The sequence below is a fragment of the Gracilinanus agilis genome, chromosome 1, assembly GCF_016433145.1.
Source record: "Gracilinanus agilis isolate LMUSP501 chromosome 1, AgileGrace, whole genome shotgun sequence".
Lineage (NCBI taxonomy): Eukaryota > Metazoa > Chordata > Mammalia > Didelphimorphia > Didelphidae > Gracilinanus > Gracilinanus agilis.
Window position 1 is genome coordinate 86,764,145 of NC_058130.1, and position 20,660 is coordinate 86,784,804.

Genomic DNA, 20,660 nt, shown 5'->3' on the forward strand with positions numbered 1-20,660 from the left:
TACAAATTAGGTTGTGCTTATATAAGTTTGTATTTTCAGCTTTAGCTTTAATGTACATGGTAATTTAAGTAACAGAAAATCATTCTGGAGCATTCCTCTATCCACAAAAAGTATGCATTTAGTCAAATTAACCAGGGACATGACTAGTCACAAGAAAATGCTCAGAATCAGAGGACCAGTTATGAGTGGATCCTAGAGATATTACTGGACACTATCATGTGATTTAGTATATTCCCTTAGAGAAAAGGCAACTCTTCATCCTCTTCCCAAGTCAAATTGTACAAGCCAGGGAAGAAACTTTTTGGGGGAGGGACGGAGGGAGAAGAACCACCTATTTCTTCAAAAGTCCTGGGTCCTTGCTATTTCTGCTCTACTTCTTTATAACCTTGATTTTCAGGACTCATGGTTTGCCCTCTTATCTTTTCAAGACAAGCCAAATCTGATTTTTTGTTGTTGTTGTTGTTTTTTTGAAAAGTTCCTTGAACATGCTTCATGGAATATGTCAGCAGATGTCCCCTAGCTAGGAAAAGCTTGTGTAGCAAGAGCTAGGACATGTCTCTCTGGTCTAGACTGCAATAGTCCCAAGCCTGTTGTGGCTAAATGAAGCATATGTAAAATCCAAAACGGGTTGGGCTAGACTTAAAACAGTGGTCATCAATTCCCTCTGAGGCAGCCGACAACTTTTGAGATTCTCTTAGCTTGGTGTCCCAGGTTTCAAGAAGAGATAGCTGAAGACCTCAGGAATCCCTACTATTTTTTATGGTGCAAGGGAATCACAAACACAGAGATATCATCATAGGATACCAGCACTTTCCCAGTTGAGCTCTGTTCCCAGGTGCTCTGCTCTTTGCCCTGGGTCCTGTGGATCAACAATTTGGCCAGTTCTGAGAACCTGAGAAATGGAGAACACCAAGGAATCAGTCTTCATTGGGGCTGGGGTATATCCTTCATCCTAACAAAGTAACTTCTAGACTCTGTAGTGCTTTTCTTAAAACAATCCAGATAGGCAAAATATAGCTTAGGCAAATGGTTTGCCTGTATACTGTCCCATATTTGATTGTGTGTCAGCTGTTTTTGCCCTTTTTAACTTACATTCTGCCCTAATTCCCCACCCTCTGAAATTCTTGAGTTGGTGGAGATAATATTGAAATTCTAGTCATGTGTGTTTCTATAAAGTTGCATTTCTCATATTGAAGTTCTTTAAAGATCACAGAACACTCATCATGACTGTGAGGTAAACAATACCAATATATATTTTACAAAACAAGTTCAGATACAGTTCACATAGCTAGTGGGACTCAAATCTTCAGACCTCAAGTATTTCCCTCTCTGAGGTGTAAGTGGTCAGGAATGAGCAGCCTGGTTCCAGCCCCCCATTGTTACAATTCTTTCCATTAATCTGCTTGTCCCAGATTAGATTACCTGTTAGAGTCATGTCTGTTGTCTTGGAGGAAGGTACGAGTTAGTTGGGCTACTTGTTCATTTGACAGGACATCCCAGAGCCCATCAGTAGCCATGATGATGACATCATTCTCCTGAGTCTCTTGCTGTTCCAGATCTATTACAGTGACCTGTCGTCAGAGCCAATGGATCTTCAGTATTCCATCCCCAAACCACCAGAGCTACACTTGCAGCCAAACTCAGCTACCTGGTTGTCCAGGCTGGGAGAGTCCATTAGAATTAGAAAACTTCAGGAGAAGGGACAAGCTGGACCTTGAAACCCAACATTCTGCTTTTAAAGTGAAGAAGTGAAGGCTCAAAGGCAGAGGAAGGAGAATATCCTAGGTTACACCAGGAGTCAGATCTGCTTCCCCGTCCAATGTTTCTTACATCTAGGAAGGTGGCATGATAAGGGTGGAAAGTGCCCTATCTAAAGTCAAAGGAGTTCAGATCTTTTGCCTCTAACATACTAGCTGTGTGACCTTAGGCAAGCTATTCAACCTCTACGTCTTAGTTTCTTCAACCATAAAATGAAGGGGTTTGACTTGATGGCCTGAGTCTTTTTTTAGCACTAGATCTGTGATTCTATGGCACCCCAAGAACCTTAGCAAGAGAAGGGGGTCAGATGGCAGAGTAGACAGGTAGTGTCCAGTGAAGACTAATCAGTATTTCAACACTTCAGGGATCTGTAATTGTGCCAATGCAGGGACTCCACTGCTGCCAATCACTATCCCTCTTAACTTAGATGGTCTCTAAGAATTTCTGTGGCTGGAAAATTCATCACCCTACCATCAACCAGATGATAAGCCTCTTTCAGACCCAGATGGGTCTTTGAAAAGAGACAGTCTCCAAACCTATACTCAGAACATTTGGAACCTGGGCAGGTTCTGGCAGAGAGAACCCAAGGTCACCTCCATCATTAAGATGAGGGATGAGCGAGGGCTTCAGTGGGATGGGCAGTGTAAGTTTTGAATCTGCTCATGGCTCTGAGTATAAAGCCTGATGAGCCCCTTCTTTACCTCAGGGATGGAGAGAAGAAAAGGCTTGATGTTGATATCCGAGTCCAGAACCTTTAGCTGATGGTCTCCCAGGCCCCTGGACACAGCCAGAGTACCCAACAAACGAGCCTAGTTGGGGGCAGAGAACAGGGACACATCAGATGCATCCTGTAGTGAGCACCTGGTGTGTGTGTGTCAGCAGTAATCCCTCCCCAACAGGATGGAAAACTAGGCAGCTATAGACTGGGGAAACAGCAAGGCTCATTCTGCAAAATTATTTAGGCAGGGCTCTGTATTGGGTTCTTTAGGGAATGACAGGATTGAGGCCCTGCACTATGAGAGTTCCCATTTGGGAAGATGGCACTGCCCACATAACATGCCCCCCCATCTACCAACTAAGGTTGTAAATGCCTGATTAACATCAAACACTGGTGGGGTGAAACAAAACAAAGGCAGGTGGAAACAGAATCACTGACCTGCTTGCCCTGTCCAATAACCAGTGGGTACTTGAGGTCTGATTTCTCCACTTGTTTGTAGCCCCTGAGAGAAAGTGGTGGTGCAAATAGGCCTTACAAAAGCCTCCATGGTCAGGGCCCTGGGCATACCTCCGTGGTTGAGAGGGAGAGGGGGGGGAAGAAACAATTCCCCTCATGTACTTACCAGCCATTCATGTTGTAGTCTCGAAATAGCACCTTCTGGCCTAGGTCTTCACCCTTCAGGCGTCGGGGAAACTCCAGCCTGGTAAACTCGTTTGCCAGAAGCCTGGGATGAATGAAGGCCTGCAGGGCCACAGCAAGCTCAAGGTGGGAGACCCTTATTTCCCAGGCTCTCCTCTGACCCCAAAGGTACCTCTCCCCAAAATACCTTTTCCCCTGCTAGGACCCAGGAATGTGAGTCATCTTGGCTTCTGTGGTCTCCCTAAACCCACCACCTACCAGAGGCTTACCAAGTGCTGAATTCTCCGTCTCTCTGTCTCAGGGGTAAACTCGGAACTCACAGCTTTCACGCCCTCTTTCTGCACAAGTATGGCCCTGGGAAAGTGGTGGTGCAAATCAGTCCCACTGAAGGCTGTCTGAATCTCGCCCCCTTTTAGCTGGACTCTTAAATGCCTCCAGAAGATTCACCTACCTCCAATGATTGTATGTCTTAAAAGGGCATGTTAAAAGTTCAGCTCTCTCCTGATCTGCCAAGTATTTACGTGGATGACCTTGGGCAAGCTACTTAACCAGTCTAGGCCTCAGTTTCCTCATCTGTAAAATCACTTCTGCTGACTCAGTTCTCTAAAACTGGGGATCCCTTTGATCCTAATAACTGCAGCTTACCTCGCTAGCACTGCTTCTCTACTCAAACCTGCTCCAACCTTTTTCCTCTTGTTCTTTCCCTTACTCGCCTAGAATGCTCTTGCCTTTTGTCTCGACAACTTGAGCCATCTTTGAATTAGCTGGAAGGAAACCTCCAAACCCAATCCTTTTCTTTTACAGAGAATAGAACGGACCCAGAAAGAGCAAATAATTTGGCCAGTGTCACCCAGCAAGTCACAAGTCAAGGAGCTAGGACTAGAGCCCAGGTGTCAGTACTCCCAGGCCCAGGACTCTTTCACCTATTCCTAAACTACCATAGATGAGGGAGTGCAGAGGAGGGAAGAAGATGCAGAAGATAAGTCCTTAACGTCTTCGTCTTTGGAATCTAATCAATCCAAATAAGACAGGCAGAGCCTTGCCACAAAAAGGAACTGGTAAGTGTATGAAAGGGACATGTACAGAGTGAGTAAAAAAGGAGGGAAATTTCTGGACTAGAACCTGAATTGAGTCCTTGACTCTTTCTATCATGTTGTTATTACCAGTAATTTATTATGATAAGAAGTATTAAGTACTTATATTAATATTGTTTTTAACTTTTATTTTCTATTTAATACTATTCAATAGTATTATGATTCAATGTTACATAAGAAATGAAGTTATTAATAACATGTTGGTATACTATTATAAGGTCTACAAGGAAATCACTTCCCTCACAGCACCAGTACTCGGTAGGGAGTTACAAGGATTATCAGTCATTTTCTAGAAGAGATAACTGAGGCTTATTGTCACCTGCACAAGACAGCAAGTATTAGAACCAGGATTTGAAACTAGGTCTCCTGGCTCCAAGGGTTCTTTCTACTATCACACTAACAAAGCACAGCTCAAATGCTCCCAGGCCAATGTGCTAGTGCATGGGCCCCCTTTTAAAAGTAAACTCACACTTTGTACAAGTTTCTTTCATATACATATGTGGTTCTCTTTTTGAAGTAGAGCTGTCTCTGTGACTTATTTGCCTTGACTAGCTCAGGAGTTCCAGGAAGGCAAGGATGTGGATGTTGTCTCCTTACGTGGAATCCCTAAGATCATTTAGTCAAATCCTTTTGTTTTACAGAGAAGGAAATCGGACACTCAGCAAGAGAAGGGACTTGTAAGCCCACCCCCAACCCTCCTTTAACCCACATCTGAGATGCAGTCAGTTCTCAGGGTTCACCTGCTATCCCCAGCATTGGCAACATACAGCTTCCCCTCCAGGTAGAGGATGATCAGAGCTGTGCAGCCCCCAGACTGGCCAGTGGCTGTCATCTCATGCCCAATCACTGTGTCCTGTAGGCATAAATCCCCACCCACCCCCACCCCCAGACTTATTAGGTGACTGCCCTAGGAATGGAGACCCAGAAGCTACCTGGAAACCCCAGGAGCAGGCCCCCTCTTCCTCTCCTCCCCCCACCCCACCCAGTAGCTCCCTTCTTTGTCTTGGTGACCGTCTAATCAACTCGCCGTTATCCACCAAAGGAAGGATTTCTTTATAGATGATTCATTCTCTCCCAGGGCACATAAATGTATCTCCCCGGCACCAGCCCAAAGGTGTGTGCTAAGGAACAGGGACTCATTCACACCATCCCACCTTCCCTCTGGATACTCCCTTCCCAGACTCACACATTCCTGGAAAGCCTCCTCTATGGCTCCAATCACCAGATCTTGTGCCTGGATTCCCTTCTCCTCCACAAACAGGGGGTCACTGGGGCAGATTCGGCAGCCACTGAGGTGCATAGGGGGTTGGGGCGCCAAGATGCCCCCCACTACATCTTCCAGCTTTCTTCGCAAGCAGCTGTGTAAGACGTTGGAGGCAATGACTGCAGCAGTAGGTCCCCCATGGCCATCAAACAGTGCCCAGTAGCATCCAGTAACATACTGTCCCAAGAAGGTAGATGCTAAGTTAAGGCAGTCATTTCCCAGCAGCTTAGGTCCTTCCCTAACTTTGTACATTTGGGGTCAGGGCTCTGCTCCAAGACCCCTGGTCATATATGTGGATAAGGACCTAGCCTCCCAGAAATGGGCCTGCCCAGTCCCAGACCCCAGCCTGGCCCCTCACCTCCTCCTGGCATAGGATCATCCATTCCTGGTCTTCACTGTCCCCGAATTCCCTATGCTTGATGGACAGCTGACCACATGCTGCCTGGTCTTCGTTGAACTCGGATTTCTCTGCATTAATAACCCTGCAGCCACAGAATTATGGTCCAGGCCTCACTCCAAGAAGTGTCTTCCAGAGAGGCTACAGGCCCACCTAAGGGTGGTGTAACTGGAGTTGGGGGGGGGTCCCCCTCCCCATGCTGAATCCACAAATATGGATTCCCTGGACAAATGGCTCCATCAGTTAGACCAACCAATCTCTTTTTTTTTTTTCTTATTCATTACCACAAGCCAAAAAGAAAAATAGGCCACCAAGAATATAATGGTATCATGATTCAGTCATTATTAATCTCAGTTGCTACAGCACTTTAAGGTTTACAAAAGCACCTTTCTTACAATATACCCGGTGAAGTAGGTAGTGCCAGTATCATTTATCCCTATTTGGCTACCTTGGTCTTAATGTTGATGCTTCCCTCTCCCTCATTGTTGTATGGGTAATATGATATCCATGGTTACCAGGTCAAGTCCATATCCACATCTCTCCCACCCATTCTATCTGTAGTCTTATCACCCATTGCTCTATATAGGCCTTCATTACCCCCTCCCAAACCTAGATTACTGTAAGAGCCCCATTTACACATCTTCCTTTCTCCCTCTCACCCTTCTGATTCAGCTTTCATTTCAGTGCTAGAATAATCTTTTCCCCCTCTGTTGACTTGGATATGTTACTCTTATGCTCTAAAATCTTCAGTTTTCCTCTACTGATCCCTCATTACTGACTGGGCACATACCTCAAGGAGGTCAAAGTCAGAAACAAAGGCCCAATACATGCCTGAATTTTTTGAGCAATGGGAGGCAGGGAAAAAACCCAAGGAATGAAGCAGGTGCCCATTGATTAGAGTGGCTGAAAATGGTATGTAAATGTTCAGTTGTGTCCAATTCTTCCTGATGTCATTTGGAGTTTTCTTGGCAGAGATACTGGCATGGTCTGTCATTTCCTTCTCCAGTTCATTTTGCAGTTAAGGAAACTGAGGCAAACAGGGTTAAGAGACTTGCCCGGGATCACACAGCTAGTAAGTGTCTGAAACCAAAAATCAAGTCTTTCTGATCTAGGCCTGGCACTATATTTTCTGTGCTACCAGCTGCATAGTAAGAAATAACAAATATAAGGATTTCAGAGAAACTTGGGAAGATCTAGATGAAATGATAGAGAAATCAGTGGAAACCAGAGAATAATATATGGAATAACGACAATGATGTAAAACAAATTTACTAACAAAAGAGATTAAGCTCCGAATATTGGAAAGGCCACCAACATCCCTGATACCTGATAAGAAAGCATATCCCCTAATTTCCTCTGTAGCAAGGGAGGCCAGAGCCTCCTAGAGCAGAACTTGCATAAGAGGTTGGGTTCAACCACCATACCAGATGAGTTTTGCAGAATTGGTTTTCTTGGTTACAAGGGAGATTTAGTCTGGAGGGGTGGGGGTGGGGGTGTAAATGGTTGTCATGTAAAGACAAAAAACATCAATAAATATATCTTTTAAAAATGTTTCTTTGGCTTCCTCCTTCTCCAGCTGGCATTCAAGCTCCTCCAGGTCAATCTTTATTTCATAATAGCCTTCTTTACACAGTTTAGGTTTTCACCAAATTAGAAAAAATCTATGCTCCAAACATGCCCAAACCTTTCTTGGCTCTGGGCCTTTGTGGCTCAGGTGCTCTTCCCTTCCAAACTTTTCATTTCTATACATTTTTTTTAAGTCCTTACCTTCCATGGTAGAATCACTACTGTGTATTGGTTCTAAGACAGAAGAACAGTAAGGGCTAGGTAGTGGGGGGTTAAGTGATTTGCCCAGGATCACACAGTTAGGAAGTGTTTGAGGCCAAATTTGAACCTTGGACATCCCTTTCTAAGCCTGACTCAAGCTACTGAGCCTCTACCACCCAGCTGCCCCCATCTATACATTCTTAAAACCCAATTCAGGGGCAGCTGGGTAGCTCAGTGGATTGAGAACCAGGCCTAGAGACAGAAGGTCCTAGGTTCAAATCCCACCTCAGACACTTCCCAGCTGTGTGACCCTGGGCAAGTCACTTGACCCCCATTGCCTACCCTTACCACTCTTCTGCCTTGGAGCCAATACACAGTATTGAGGGAAGGTAAGGGCTTAAAAAAAACAAACTCAAAGGCCATTCCTCCCAAGAAGTCTTTTCAGATCCTCCTCTCTAGAAAAGCCCTTCCTCCTTCAGACTTCGAATAGCATTTTGCTTGGAATTCTCTGCCCTAATATTGTTTTTATAATTATCTATGTTGACATCTTGACAGGAGAGCAAGAATCCTGCCCGTCTGTACTCTGCCTCCTTGGGGCGGGGAGGGTGGTCATCAAGAATATTTGTGCATTGATTTTCTGCTTACAAGCTGTGGCAAGTTACTGTCCCGAGATCTCTTTCTGCACAAAACTCAGTGAGCCTATCACGTGATTTGGCCGAGCTCCCTCAGTTTTGAAACTCCTCCCAAACTTCCTCCCCGACTTCAGGTTCGGAGCTCTTTCCACTCACTAATAACCCGTAACACGCTCCTGCCCACACACAGTCCCCGGCACAGATTCGAAGCCTCTCTTAGGCTACCTCGCCCGCAAATACACCGAAAGCGGAACTGTTCCGCTCGGGGCACCTCCGGCTCACAGCCACCCACCCACGCCTTCCCCAGCAAGACACTCGAACCCACACCCGAGCCTCAAAGTCGCACATGGTAAATGCTGCTTTCCCTCTTTTTAGCCCCCGTTCCAAGTATCTGGGTAGCCTGACCCCCGTGTTAAAGAGGGGCGCATGTTCCCCAGGGCTATCCCCCTCGGCTCCCTTCCCTGCATCTTTCCTTCTCCGCTAACTTCCGTTCTTTGCCTCCCCCGAAACAAGCGCTCCAGTCCCGGTGTCCCGGGTCAGCCCTTGCACTGCCTGGACCGCCCACATCCCCCAGGCCGAAGCGGCAGAAGGGAGGAGGCTGAAGCCTAGAAAAGGATGTGCTGAGAGGAAGGAGAGAGGGAAGGGGCTCCGAGGAGGGGGGAGGGGGCGGCTAGATTTCGAGTCTGGAGAGAAGATAGAGAGGGCGGCGCGGGAGAGAGGCCGGGGGCTTGGGGAGACGTCGGAAGGGAGCGGTCGCTTACTTACTCAGCGTAGCCCGCATTCCAAGGCAGAGGCCGGTCCGGGGCCGGACAGTAGACTGGCCTCGGACGGATCTGAGCATCGAGGAAAGGGTCCGGCCGGGGAGGCGGACCGACGCCCCGCAGGAACTTGGGCCGCCGGTAGGGGAACGGACTGGCTGGCCGAGCTCGGCCACTGACTTGGGGCCCCATAGTGTCCCCTGGGCCGGTGCCCCATACCCTTGGCTCGGATTGGCCCCGACCCCAGGAGGGTACCCGGTGCAGGAAGCGGCGCCGGAACCATTCTGCGGACATGGACGTGGAGGCAGGGGACTGCCCCCGTGGGGCCCTCATCCACTGCTTCGTCGGGGCTCCCGCGGACCCACTGTCCAGCGAGTCACTCCGGCCAGGACCTTGGCCCTTCGGGATCTCCGACACTCTACTTGCGGGGAAGATGCGAAGTGGGTGCCTCCCGCTGATCAACCGGGGTAGGCGGCCGGTGGAGCCCGGAGCCTGGAGTTCGGGGCGCAAGAAAGGGCGGGGCGAAGAGGGGAGGAGAGACGGGGGAGAGGCGGAGGGAAGAGAGCTGGGCAGGCTGGCAGGACCGGGGGAGGAGGAGGCACCCACACTGGAGCTTGGTCTTCTTCCTGCAGGGCCACACTTGGCATACTGAAAGAAGCCCTAGCTGTGGACACAGATCCTGGGTTCGAGCCCCAGCGAGGCTGCTTATCGCTGTATGATCTTGGAAAAACCACGGGCCGTTTTTCATCCATAAAATAAATCTGCTGTTTCCCAAGTGTGGGCTGGGGCTCTTTCTTTCCTCTAACAATAAGGAAACAGTGTCTTTTCTAACCTGGTCAATGTGGGTAGATGGAGCCCGCAGAAACTAAAACTCTTGGGGTGGGGGGATTCACCAGCCTAGAAAGGTACATTGGAAAACCGTAGAGAGATCGTTTGTCCAACATTGTCAAAGTCTCCTGCCAGGCTTTGGGAAAAGAGTTTGAGGTTGAGGCAGTAAATAGAGTACTGGGCTTGGAATTAGGGAGATCCTGGATTCGAACGATGGCCCAGACACTTAATAGTTGTGACCCATTTGCTCGACAATAACATGGGCAGAATGATACCACCAGCTTTCTCAGGGTTTGGGGAAGATGCGAAGTGGGTGCCTCCCACTGATCAACCGGGGTAGGCGGCTGGTGGAGCCCGGAGCCTGGAGTTCGGGGCGCAAGAAAGGGCGGGGCGAAGAGGGGAGGAGAGACGGGGATATCTTTTAAGGCCAACCTTAAAGGTTCCTAGCTATTATGATGATGAAATAGGCTTTATAGGAAGGGTCCTGGGTTGGAGAAGCTGCTTGATTTTTGGACTTTCCTGGCTTCACGATGCCCAGACTGGGGGTACCTTGTCTTCCCAACACCCTTTGCGTCTTTTATTTGCATTGTCTTCCTCCTTTAGGTTGAAAGCTCCTTAGGAGCAAGGCTTGTATTTCTTTTTTCCTGTTTGTGTCCCTAGCTCTTGGGCACCTAAAATAGAGTGCCAGGCATAGAGCCAGAAAGACTCCTCTCTGGAGTTTAAAACTGGCCTCAGACACTAGCTGGAAGACCCTGCACAAGTCACTTAACCCTGTTGCCTCAGTTTCCTTACTGTAAAATGAGTTGGAGAAGGAAATAGCAAAACCACACCATGATCTTGAACAAGAGAACCCCAAATGAGGTCACAAGAATCAGACATGACTGAAAATGACTGAACAAAATCCCTAACTCTTCGCATAGTGCCTGGCATCTAGTAGGTGCTCGAATAAATATTTGTTGGTTGTTGACTATTGACTCCAGAAGGCAGAACAAGGGACAAGACTTTTATGTAAGTTAGAAAGAGGCAAAATTGTAACCAACCATTAGAAATGTCTAACAATGAAACAAGCCACTAGGGAAGGTAGTGGTTTTCCTTTTCTGGGTTCTGTTAATAGTGGATAAACATTTAATAAGCACCTACTATTTGTCAGACAGGTGGTACAGTGGGAAGAACACTGAACTTAAAATCAAGAAGGCTTGAGTGAAAATGTGGCCTCAGACACTCATTAGCTGTGCCATCCTGGGCAAGTCACTTAACCCCTAATTTACCTCAGTTCCTCAACTATAAAATGGGGACACACTGGAGAAGGAAATGGGAAACTACTTCAGTATCTTTGTCAAGAAAACCCCACGACCAGTCGGTAGGGTCCTGATAGGAATGAATAACAATAAGTGTTCTGGGGATACAATAAAATAGGGAAGCCAATACACAAAAATAAAAGGCTGAAAGGAAGGAGAAGGTAGTGAAGTCAAAGCAGTATAAAAGGAAAGCAGCTGGGGGGTGGGTAAGGAGGAAACTAAAGTCTAGTGCCCCCTCCCTACATGGAGGCTGAAGAATTCGCAACTCCAATCAAAGGTGAAAAGGGCACTGCCTCACTGCTTTTTCTTGCTAAATTGTGCAAGATCTTTTGGGATGATGAGATTTCCCAATGAAAAAGTTTGGAGGGAGGAAGAGGAGGCATAAGGAGAAATAAAAAAGAAGGCTAAAATGAGTGTAGCCAGGTAGGAAATGAGGAAACTTCAATTAAATGAGGTCTTCCATTAAAGCCCATATAATCCCTTGCAAGATGTATCATATTCACGCTAACCTGAATTTCCAATGGATCTGTATTACAGTTATCATTTCTATCCATGATAGCTTTGTAAAAGTGTAGATGGATGTTATAAATTCTCTAGAAATTAAATTTGATTCATATACATATGTACATAAATATAAAAGGCATATATCATAAGGGAGATTTTTTTTTGGTTTAGTTATGGGTTTAACCAGTTCAGAGGCCTCCTGAAACTGCAATTCTGGGATTCTGGGAGGGCCTGGCTCCAAATTCTATGGGTGGATGTGTTCAGTGTCTTTGTATTGGTCCCTGAGTTTATGTGTTCCATGCCATTCATTCAGCAAATACCTGTCATTCATTGGTAAATGGATAGCATATGGGGGAAGGACATTGTTATCATGGAGTCTGCAGTATGGCAGGGGAACGTGAAATTATACAGAACCCCAAAGAAGGTCTCCAGTGGTGGCTTCCTGAAGAAACTGGACTTTGAGATGGAACTGGAAAAGAATGGACTGGTGGATGGAGGTTTGGAAGGAGAGAATTCCCAGGCACAGAGAAGAGCAAGTAAAAACATAGTGTATGGGATCCTGGGTTAGTGGCACCCTCCTTTCTCCCAGTAATTGCACAATTTTTTTTTTGGTTTCTTATCTCAAAGTACTTCTTGCAGGAAGGTATCTTTGATTTAAGGAGAAATAAGTCCCAGTGAGGAGGAGCTCTAGATAGGTGAAGGGTAGGAGGGGTACCTGGAAGGGTCATTTCTTTGGAATTATCTGGTTCTGGCTTTTCAGGTGATGACATCTTTACAGCCAGGATGTCCTTCCTGTTGTCTAAACCAAGGCAATTTTCCACATTTCCTTCACCCGTTTCTTTTCCTTTGGCCTCAGTAGAGGCCAAAGGCTTTCCTAGTCCTTACAGCTTAACTTCTCCCTTTTTCTGGGGTGACATTTGAGTGTCTTCTTCCTCCTGGAGGGGAGGGGTCTATGGTGAATCTGCAGTGTGCCTGGGACAATTTAGGGGAGTTAAGCACTTGAGTTTCATTCTCTCTGTCCATCAGGATGGGAGCTCACAGGCAAGGTCAGTGACCTCATAGAGCCCCAAGGTTCATGTGTTTTGTAAAAAAGGGGAAGATGTAGGGGAAACCTTAGAAAAGGGAGTCCTCCTTGATGCCCTGACTGTTTACGCAAGGGCCTCAGAGAACAGTCAGTACCCTGAGATCACCGTTTCTGCCTGCCTACCTTCATCTAACCAATGGTGACCAAGTATGACCTTTCCATGGCATCATTTCTCTCTGCTCAGAAGCTCCTTAAGGGTAAGGAATTAGGGTTCTGTTTGGTCTTTGTCCTCATCGCCTTTCTCACAGTAGCTCCTCAATCAAACTTTGTTGAACCTAATGATTCCTCTCTTCTTCCCTCACCCCACTAAAATAATGGCCTTGTAGGGACTGGTCTGTAGGGTCCTTCTATTATGGACCCACTGCTATACTCCATCATGGCAGAGTCTGGAGTCTGTAATACCTAACGTAAGAAAGAAGGAAAGAAAGAAAGAAAGAAAGAAAGAAAGAAAGAAAGAAAGAAAGAAAGAGAGAGAGAGAGAGAAATGAAGGAAGAAAGAAAAAGAAAGGAAGAAAGAGAGAGAAAGGAAGGAAGAAAGAAAGAAAGGAAGGCTATTTTTTTACTATATGTAATACCTTAAAGAAAACTTAAGTATCTAATCCTTAAATAAAAGTAGTACCGGGGCAGCTGGATAGCTCAGTGGATTGAGAGCCAGGCCTAGAGACAGGAGGTCCTAGGTTCAAATCCGGCCTCAGACACTTCCCAGCTGTGTGACCCTGGGCAAGTCACTTGACCCCCATTGCCTACCTTTACCAATCTTCCACCTATAAGTCAATACACAGAAGTTAAGGGTTTAAAATTTTAAACAAATAAATAAATAAAAGTAGTACCTTTTCCCCCTTTCCTCCTTTTTCCTACAGACTGGCCTTAAAATGCACTCTAAGGTCACATTTCCCTCCTTCAGGAGCTGTTATGCCTCTGAAGGGCTTCCCTTCAGTCTGTCTGTGCCCCAAGCTTCAGAGTTTTCCCACCTGGCAGAGCTCAAGTAGCTTTTCTCTGGTCACTTGTTCTTGGCCTCTCACTCTCCTAAAACTGTTCACTTTTTTAAAGGAAGAAGGAAAGTCAAAAACAAGGAGTTTCTAATGTTGAGATTTCAGAAAAGAGGACCAGGGAGGCCTGGGAAGGGATCCAGGTGGAACTAGTGAAACCACAGACAGACACAGTTCAGTCCAACAATGCCCTGGAGCAGAGCCACCTGCAAACAGTAATAAAGATTCTTTAAGTGAGACTCTTTACAGGCGGAGTCTCAGTAACCCTATACAGCCTTAAAAACTATGGAGGATCCCCACCCATCCACCCAAAAAGAATTTACCAACTTCTTTACTTCTTTCATGTCCTGGGTCCCTCATAATAGCTCTGAGAGGGAAGAAGGTCAGGGCAGAAATTATTATTGATTCCATTCTTATTTTATTTTATTTTTAACCCCTTACCTTCTGTCTCAGAATCAATACTGTGTATTGGTTCCAAAGGAGAAGAGTAGTAAGGGTTCTGCAGTGGGGGTTAAGAGATTTGCCCAGGGTTGTGCAGCCAGGAAGTACCTGAGGTCAAATTTGAACTCAGGACCTCCCATCTTCAAGCCTGACTCTCAATCCACAGAACTATGGTTATCATTCCCATTTTACAGATGAGAAGACAGATTCAAGAGCTATTAAGTGACTTGCCCAGGGTCACATAGCTAGGAAGTGTCCAAAACCAAATTTGAACCCAGGACCTCCCATCTTTAGGCCTGGCTGTCAATCTGCCCCCATTTCTAAAGAGGTAGAAATTGAGAATCCTGGACAGCTGGACAGAAGATTTAGAATCTCATCCCAGCTACCCTAGCTTGCTGGGTGACCTTGAAAAACTTGTTTTTCCTCTTTGAGCATCAGTATACCCCTTTGTAATAGAAGGAAATTGAGAGTAACACAAAATGAGGACAGTAAATCCAGAAGGACAGTATTTACAGATCATGATTGGGTAAAGTCAAGTGCTGGGCTAGTGGAGAGCAGAGAAGGAAGCTGGGGGAGGGGAAGGGGAAGTCTTTAGTGGATTTTAAAATAGTATATATACACATATATAATTTTAATTGATTGTATTATCGTTCAAAGCTAAATTTATAGTAAGTCATGTGATACAATGGGGAAAATCATTGGATTTGGAATTAGGAGGTCAGGGTTCAAATTTCCACTAATTTGCCACAAATTTCACTTGTGTAACCTTATGGAATTTCTTAATTTTTCTGGGCTCCAGTTTCCTCTCTGTAAAATAAGGGAACTGGACTAGATGACCTTTGAGGTCCCTTTCAGCTCACGTGCTCTCTCTCTCTCTCTCTCTATATATATATATATATATATATATACATGTATGTAAACTTTACATAAAAGTGTGTATATATGTATTGTGAAAAAGGAATTCTTTGTTCTCTTTGTCTATGCTGAGTTTACACCTGTGAAAGGGAATCCTTTATTCCCTTTGTCTATTTTGAGTTAACCCTTGGTTAACAATAACTTAAGTACTCCTACTTAGTACCTCACTAGATTGTGAAGACAGGATTAATTCTCTTTTGTCTACTTTTGAATTGAATCTACAAAAGCTCGAACATCCTGCTTAGCCTAGGTGAAAGAGGTCTCTACCCTTTCAACTCAGTCAGCCAGGAAATGAGAATTCATACTTCATTCAGCCCGGAATCTGAATCCTTTTGATGAGTATTCACCTCTCCAGAAGGTGAGAGCTGGTTCCCCACAAACACTGCCCTCTGGACAATGCTGGGCAATTTGGAAGCTGTGATTGGCCCTGGTGAAGAGGAGAAGGGACAAGAAGCCTCTATAAAAGGCCCTGAATTTCTGGGGCTAGAGAAGTCGACTTCAAAAGAAGGTAATCAGCTTCAAGAAGAAGGTTGGTTCAAGGAAGAAAGTCAGCCTCAGGAGTCACCTTCAGCTCAGTCATCATCTTGACCTGCCTCTTGGAGGGAACTTGGGTGAGTGGAGAGCTGGCTTTCCCTTCCTGTCTTCTGGAGAGAGTTTAATTCCTGTTGAAGGTCAACAAGTCCTGGCTGAGTCAAGCACAGAAGCAAAATATTTAGTTAGATAGGCTAATGTCTTCTCTACCCTTTTGTATTTTTCTGCTTCTACTTTTTCCACCTCTTTTGTAAATAAAAACTATTAAAGTCATTTAGACTTTGAGTAATAATACTTTAAATCAGCAACTACCATATTTTTTATAATCTTCATATATTTTAGTCAAACCATTAAAATTTAATTCTTACAGTATATATTAAATTGACATTAAAAGGTATGTATATACGTATATACACATATACTATACATACACACACACATATATGCTAGGCATATTTTATATATACGTACACATTAGGCAGTCAGATGACTCAATTGATAGAATGCTAGCCCTGGCGTCAGGAAGATCTGAGTTCAAATCCAGCCTCAGATACTCACCAGTTGTGTGATCTTGGGCAAGTCATCTCACCTGTTTACCTCAGTTTCTCCAATCTCTCAGGGTTGTTATAAAGATCAAATGAAACAATATTTCTAAAACACTTAGATGAACAAGCCCATAAAATCACAGTTGGCACATATTAAATGCTATAATATATAATATTACTTTAATGTTATATATAGAATATATACATTATTACATGAAACTGATTGCTGACTCTTTCTTGGAAAGAAAAGGGAAATGTCTGGATTAAATATACCCAAAGTTCTTTCCGGGATATACACTCTGGGTGCTGATGAATCACTAGCACAGTTGTCTCACAATGGCAGGTGGCAAAGCTACTTCCCCTTCTTGGGTTCCTTCTCAAAGAGGCCCCCCCCAAGGGCCCTAAAACCTCCAGCGGATGTCCACCTGGGCCTGGGGTAGCAGTTTGTACTTTGGTAGGAGGGAGGAGGGAGGGGAGACAGGGAGGTCAACCAGGAGGAGTGGGTGAAGGGGAAGAAAAGCAGACAGGATCAGGGGTACAATGAAAAGAGCCTGGTGGCCGAGCTGGGTGACCTTGGGCAAAGTTCTCACTCTCCTCATCTATAAAAAATGGATTTAAAGACAAGATGACCTCTTTGTCCAAATCAGCCCTGAGTTCATGATTTCTTCTTCTCATAGTACCTGGTATTTAACTTTTTATATATACTATTATTATATTATATATAGTAATATTTATGTATATATTATATATAATTATATAAATATAAAACATTGTATTATATATTTTGTTATATATTACATATAATTTTATAATTAATATAAAAAATAAATACAATTTACACACAGAAACACACAAAGGCAGAATAGATGGAGCAGTGGACTGACTGGGCCTGGAGTCAGGAAGAGCTGAGTTCAAATTTGATCTCAAATATGTACTGTCTCAGGTAGGTAACCCAATTTGCCTCAGTTTCCTCATTTGTAAAAAAATGACCTGAAGAAGGAAATGGCAAACTACTCTAGTATCTTTGCCAAGAAAACCCCAAACAGGGTCAGGAATCAGATACCACTGAAAAATGACAAGAACAACCGAATACATACCTGCCTATTATAGAGGTGCTTATTAACTTTTACATAAAAATTATATACTTAATTTTTTTATTTAAGATATTTTCCATGGTTACATGATTCGTGATTTTCCCCTCCCCTCCCCACTCCTGGAGCCAACAAGCAATTCTGCTGGGTTATACATGCATCATTGTTCAAAACTTATTTCCATGTTATTCATAAAAAAGAATATACTTTTATAAAAACTTGCCAACCCATTAGAATGTTAAGTGATTTTTGAGTGGTGAATATTTCATTTCTTTGGTTCTTATGTCCTGGGGATCAACCACCTCTATCTAGGATACTTAATAGATACTTTTTGAATGATTCATTTAATGTAAATATGGCTACAAAAGGAAGAGAAAATGTCAAAAGAGGAAGAACACACTAGAATAAGAAAGAAGTCTAGAGTTTCCAGACTGAATCTACAACTCTGTCCTGCTCAGACCACATCAGGAATATGGGCGGCACATTTTTTTAAATATAATTTTTATTTTATTATTATTTTTAAATATTTTCCCATATTTTGTGTTCTCTCCCTCCCCTCTTCCCTCCCCCCTCCTGGAACCAACAAGCAATTCCACTGGGTTATACATGTGTTAACACTCAAAACCTATTTCCATATTACTCATTTTTGTAAAAGAGTAATGTTTTTTTGTTTTTTTTTTTAAACCCTTGTACTTCGGTGTATTGTCTCATAGGTGGAAGATTGGTAAAGGTGGGCAATGGGGGTCAAGTGACTTGCCCAGGGTCACACAGCTGGGAAGTGGCTGAGGCCAGGTTTGAACCTAGGACCTTCTGTCTCTAGGCCTGACTCTCACTCCACTGAGCTACCCAGCTGCCCGAGAGTAATCTTTTAAATCCAAACCTCAAATCCTATACAGTAGTCCCTCACTATATCATGGTTCACTTATTGGGGCTTCGCTGATTTTATTTTTTTAAACCTGAAATACAATTTGGGTGTCCTAACTCCTATGAGAGAAATCTCAAAACTTACAAATTATAACCTTGACTACACACAGCCTGAATGTTGCTACCCAAGAAATATTGTAACAAAATTTGACTCAACTGAGAAATTGCAAACCTAAGGAATGTTCCCCTATGCTTGAAAGCGTTGGAGAATTCAGGATAGGACAAGAAAGAAAAACAACATTTTATGTTACACTCAGAATTGTTGGAAAAGATTAAGGAGGATAGAGGAAGGAGAATAGAGGATGAGAAAAGATTAAGGAGGAAGGAAGATAGGATACAGATGATGGGAAAGAGGAGATAGTATTGTGTTGAATCTCTATAAATTCTGAGTAAATTTGAGCATTAATGTCCACTGTTTCTGAGAGATCTCTCCAGACAGTGCTCCCTCACTCTGTGTCCCCCCATTACCTTCCCCCCCCATAAAGTCACATGAACTCTGCCAGCATCTTATCAAGTCTCCTGACTGCTCATCAGAGTTATTCTGGGGATACGAGCCTCCCCAGAATTCCACTCCACACAGTAGCAAAGTCTGTTACATTTGATCATCCTACAATATTTCACTCTCCGTGTACAATGTTCTCCTGATTCTATTTATTTCACTCTGCTCCAGTTCCTGGAGGTCTTTCCAGTGTACATAGAATTCCTCCAGTTCATCATTCCTTATAGCACAATAGTATTCCATCACCATCAGATACCTCAGTTTGTTCAGCCATTCCCCAATCAAGAGATACTCCCTCATTTTCTAATTTTTTGCCACTACAAAAAGCACAGTGTGTGGAGTGGAATTTTGGGGAGGCTCGTATCCTCATAAATCACTCTAATAGGCAGATAGGAGACTTGATAAGATGCTGGCAGAGAAAAGCTGCTTTATTTGGAGAAAACATCGGACAACAGGGAAGGGGAGGACAAAGGATTCTGCCCACACAAGCAGCTTTCTCAGGGCAAAAATATCCTCTCTTTTTCTAGGTACAATCATAGACTTTTATAACAATCTAGACACAAGATTCTCTTCCTCCCCTCTGTCCAATCCCACAGAAGTGGGGCTGTGATGTTTATATTCTTGAGTGTGTGATTTTCAACATTATGTACCCCTAAAGACCCCCATGATCAAGGAAAACCATGACTATCATGAGATTCCCTGGCTGGGACCATAATGATACTTTTGAAACTCACTGTATTTTCCCTCCTTCAGCTTATCTTATAGTTTGGCTTTCTTCCCAGGGTACAGATAAACTTTTCTCAAGGTTTTTGAAAATAGTTCAAGAAAACTAAAAGTTTTATGGGGTGATGGTGGGGGTGCAGTTTTAGTCTAAAGAATAGTAATATTAAGGGGTCTTGAAAATTGGGATTACAGCAAGCCAAATACTATTCTGAGAATTACACATGGAATTTCATCCCACACCCACAGCTATAAATATTTTTGTACAAACAGATCCTTTCCCATTTTTTTTTATCTCTTTGGGGTACAGACCTAGTAGTGGTATTGCTGGATCATAGGGCGTGCATTCTTTTCAAGTCTTTTGGGTATAAGTCCAGATTGCCTTCCAGATTCGTTGGATCATTTCACAACTCCACCAGAAATGCATTAGTGTCCCAGTTTTTTGGTAGCACATTTTAAGGTTTTGATAAGCTGGAGAGTGTCCAGAGAAGGGGAAACAGTTTGGTAAAGGGCCTTGATCTGCATTTTCCACTTCCATTTTTTTCTCTCTCAATTACTACTGAAAGGTTTAAAAATGGTTTGTTGTGGTCACCATTTATAAAAATTAAAGTTAAACTATGAGTCAATAGGCTGTTTAGTAGCTTTATTTACAGCAAGGTATAGATATTAAAGTGGAAAATATAGGAAGGAGGTAGAAAATATCACCTAGCTAAAAATATCCTAAATCCTAATCCTCTTGCCTCTAGACTTCAAATGCAAATCCCGAATCTCACCAGTCTACAAGAGTGTCTCCAGTCAGGTGTTCCAATAACCAAAACTGGATGCTGAAGAGGTTGAACTGTAAAGAGCAGTCTCACACCAGGCCAAGACTGCCAAGAATCCCACCAGAGCTCATGGTCCCAAGGCTGAGCCACCAAGAATTACACCAAGAATGAAGAATCTCTCTCAGGCTCCACCTTATATACAGTTTTCTCCACCCATCAGTTCTCCTAATCACATCTCAGGAAACAATCACAGCCTTTCAATTTTCCTATCACTGCCCAAGTGGGGGCTGTTAGGGTGTGAGCTTTCTTTGTTAGTGACTTACTAAGTGTTAAGTAAGAATACTTTAAGTTCTTGATTGATTAACTTAAAATAGACCAATGGAATAAAAATTCCCTTTCACACTACTCAACGTCTTAGAATATTTTTTTTTACTTTATAATGATATTTTATTTTACAAATTACATGTAATAACAAGTTTCCATGTAAGTTTTCTGAAGTT

At 43.9% G+C, this 20,660-nt stretch overlaps 1 protein-coding gene across 1 annotated transcript; it reads right to left on the reverse strand.

The window, feature by feature from the left end:
• Nucleotides 1-22: 22 nt before the first annotated feature.
• On the reverse strand, nucleotides 23-9,361 carry PPM1M (protein phosphatase, Mg2+/Mn2+ dependent 1M). Its single transcript, XM_044674679.1, has 10 exons — nucleotides 9,035-9,361; nucleotides 5,832-5,955; nucleotides 5,396-5,650; nucleotides 4,950-5,062; nucleotides 3,385-3,469; nucleotides 3,099-3,217; nucleotides 2,915-2,978; nucleotides 2,460-2,567; nucleotides 1,423-1,571; nucleotides 23-892 (listed from the first exon to the last, which is right to left on the reverse strand). Exons 1-10 carry the CDS (start codon nucleotides 9,358-9,360, stop codon nucleotides 751-753), a joined length of 1,485 nt encoding a protein of 494 aa, XP_044530614.1. The 5' UTR covers nucleotide 9,361; the 3' UTR covers nucleotides 23-750.
• Nucleotides 9,362-20,660: the final 11,299 nt, after the last annotated feature.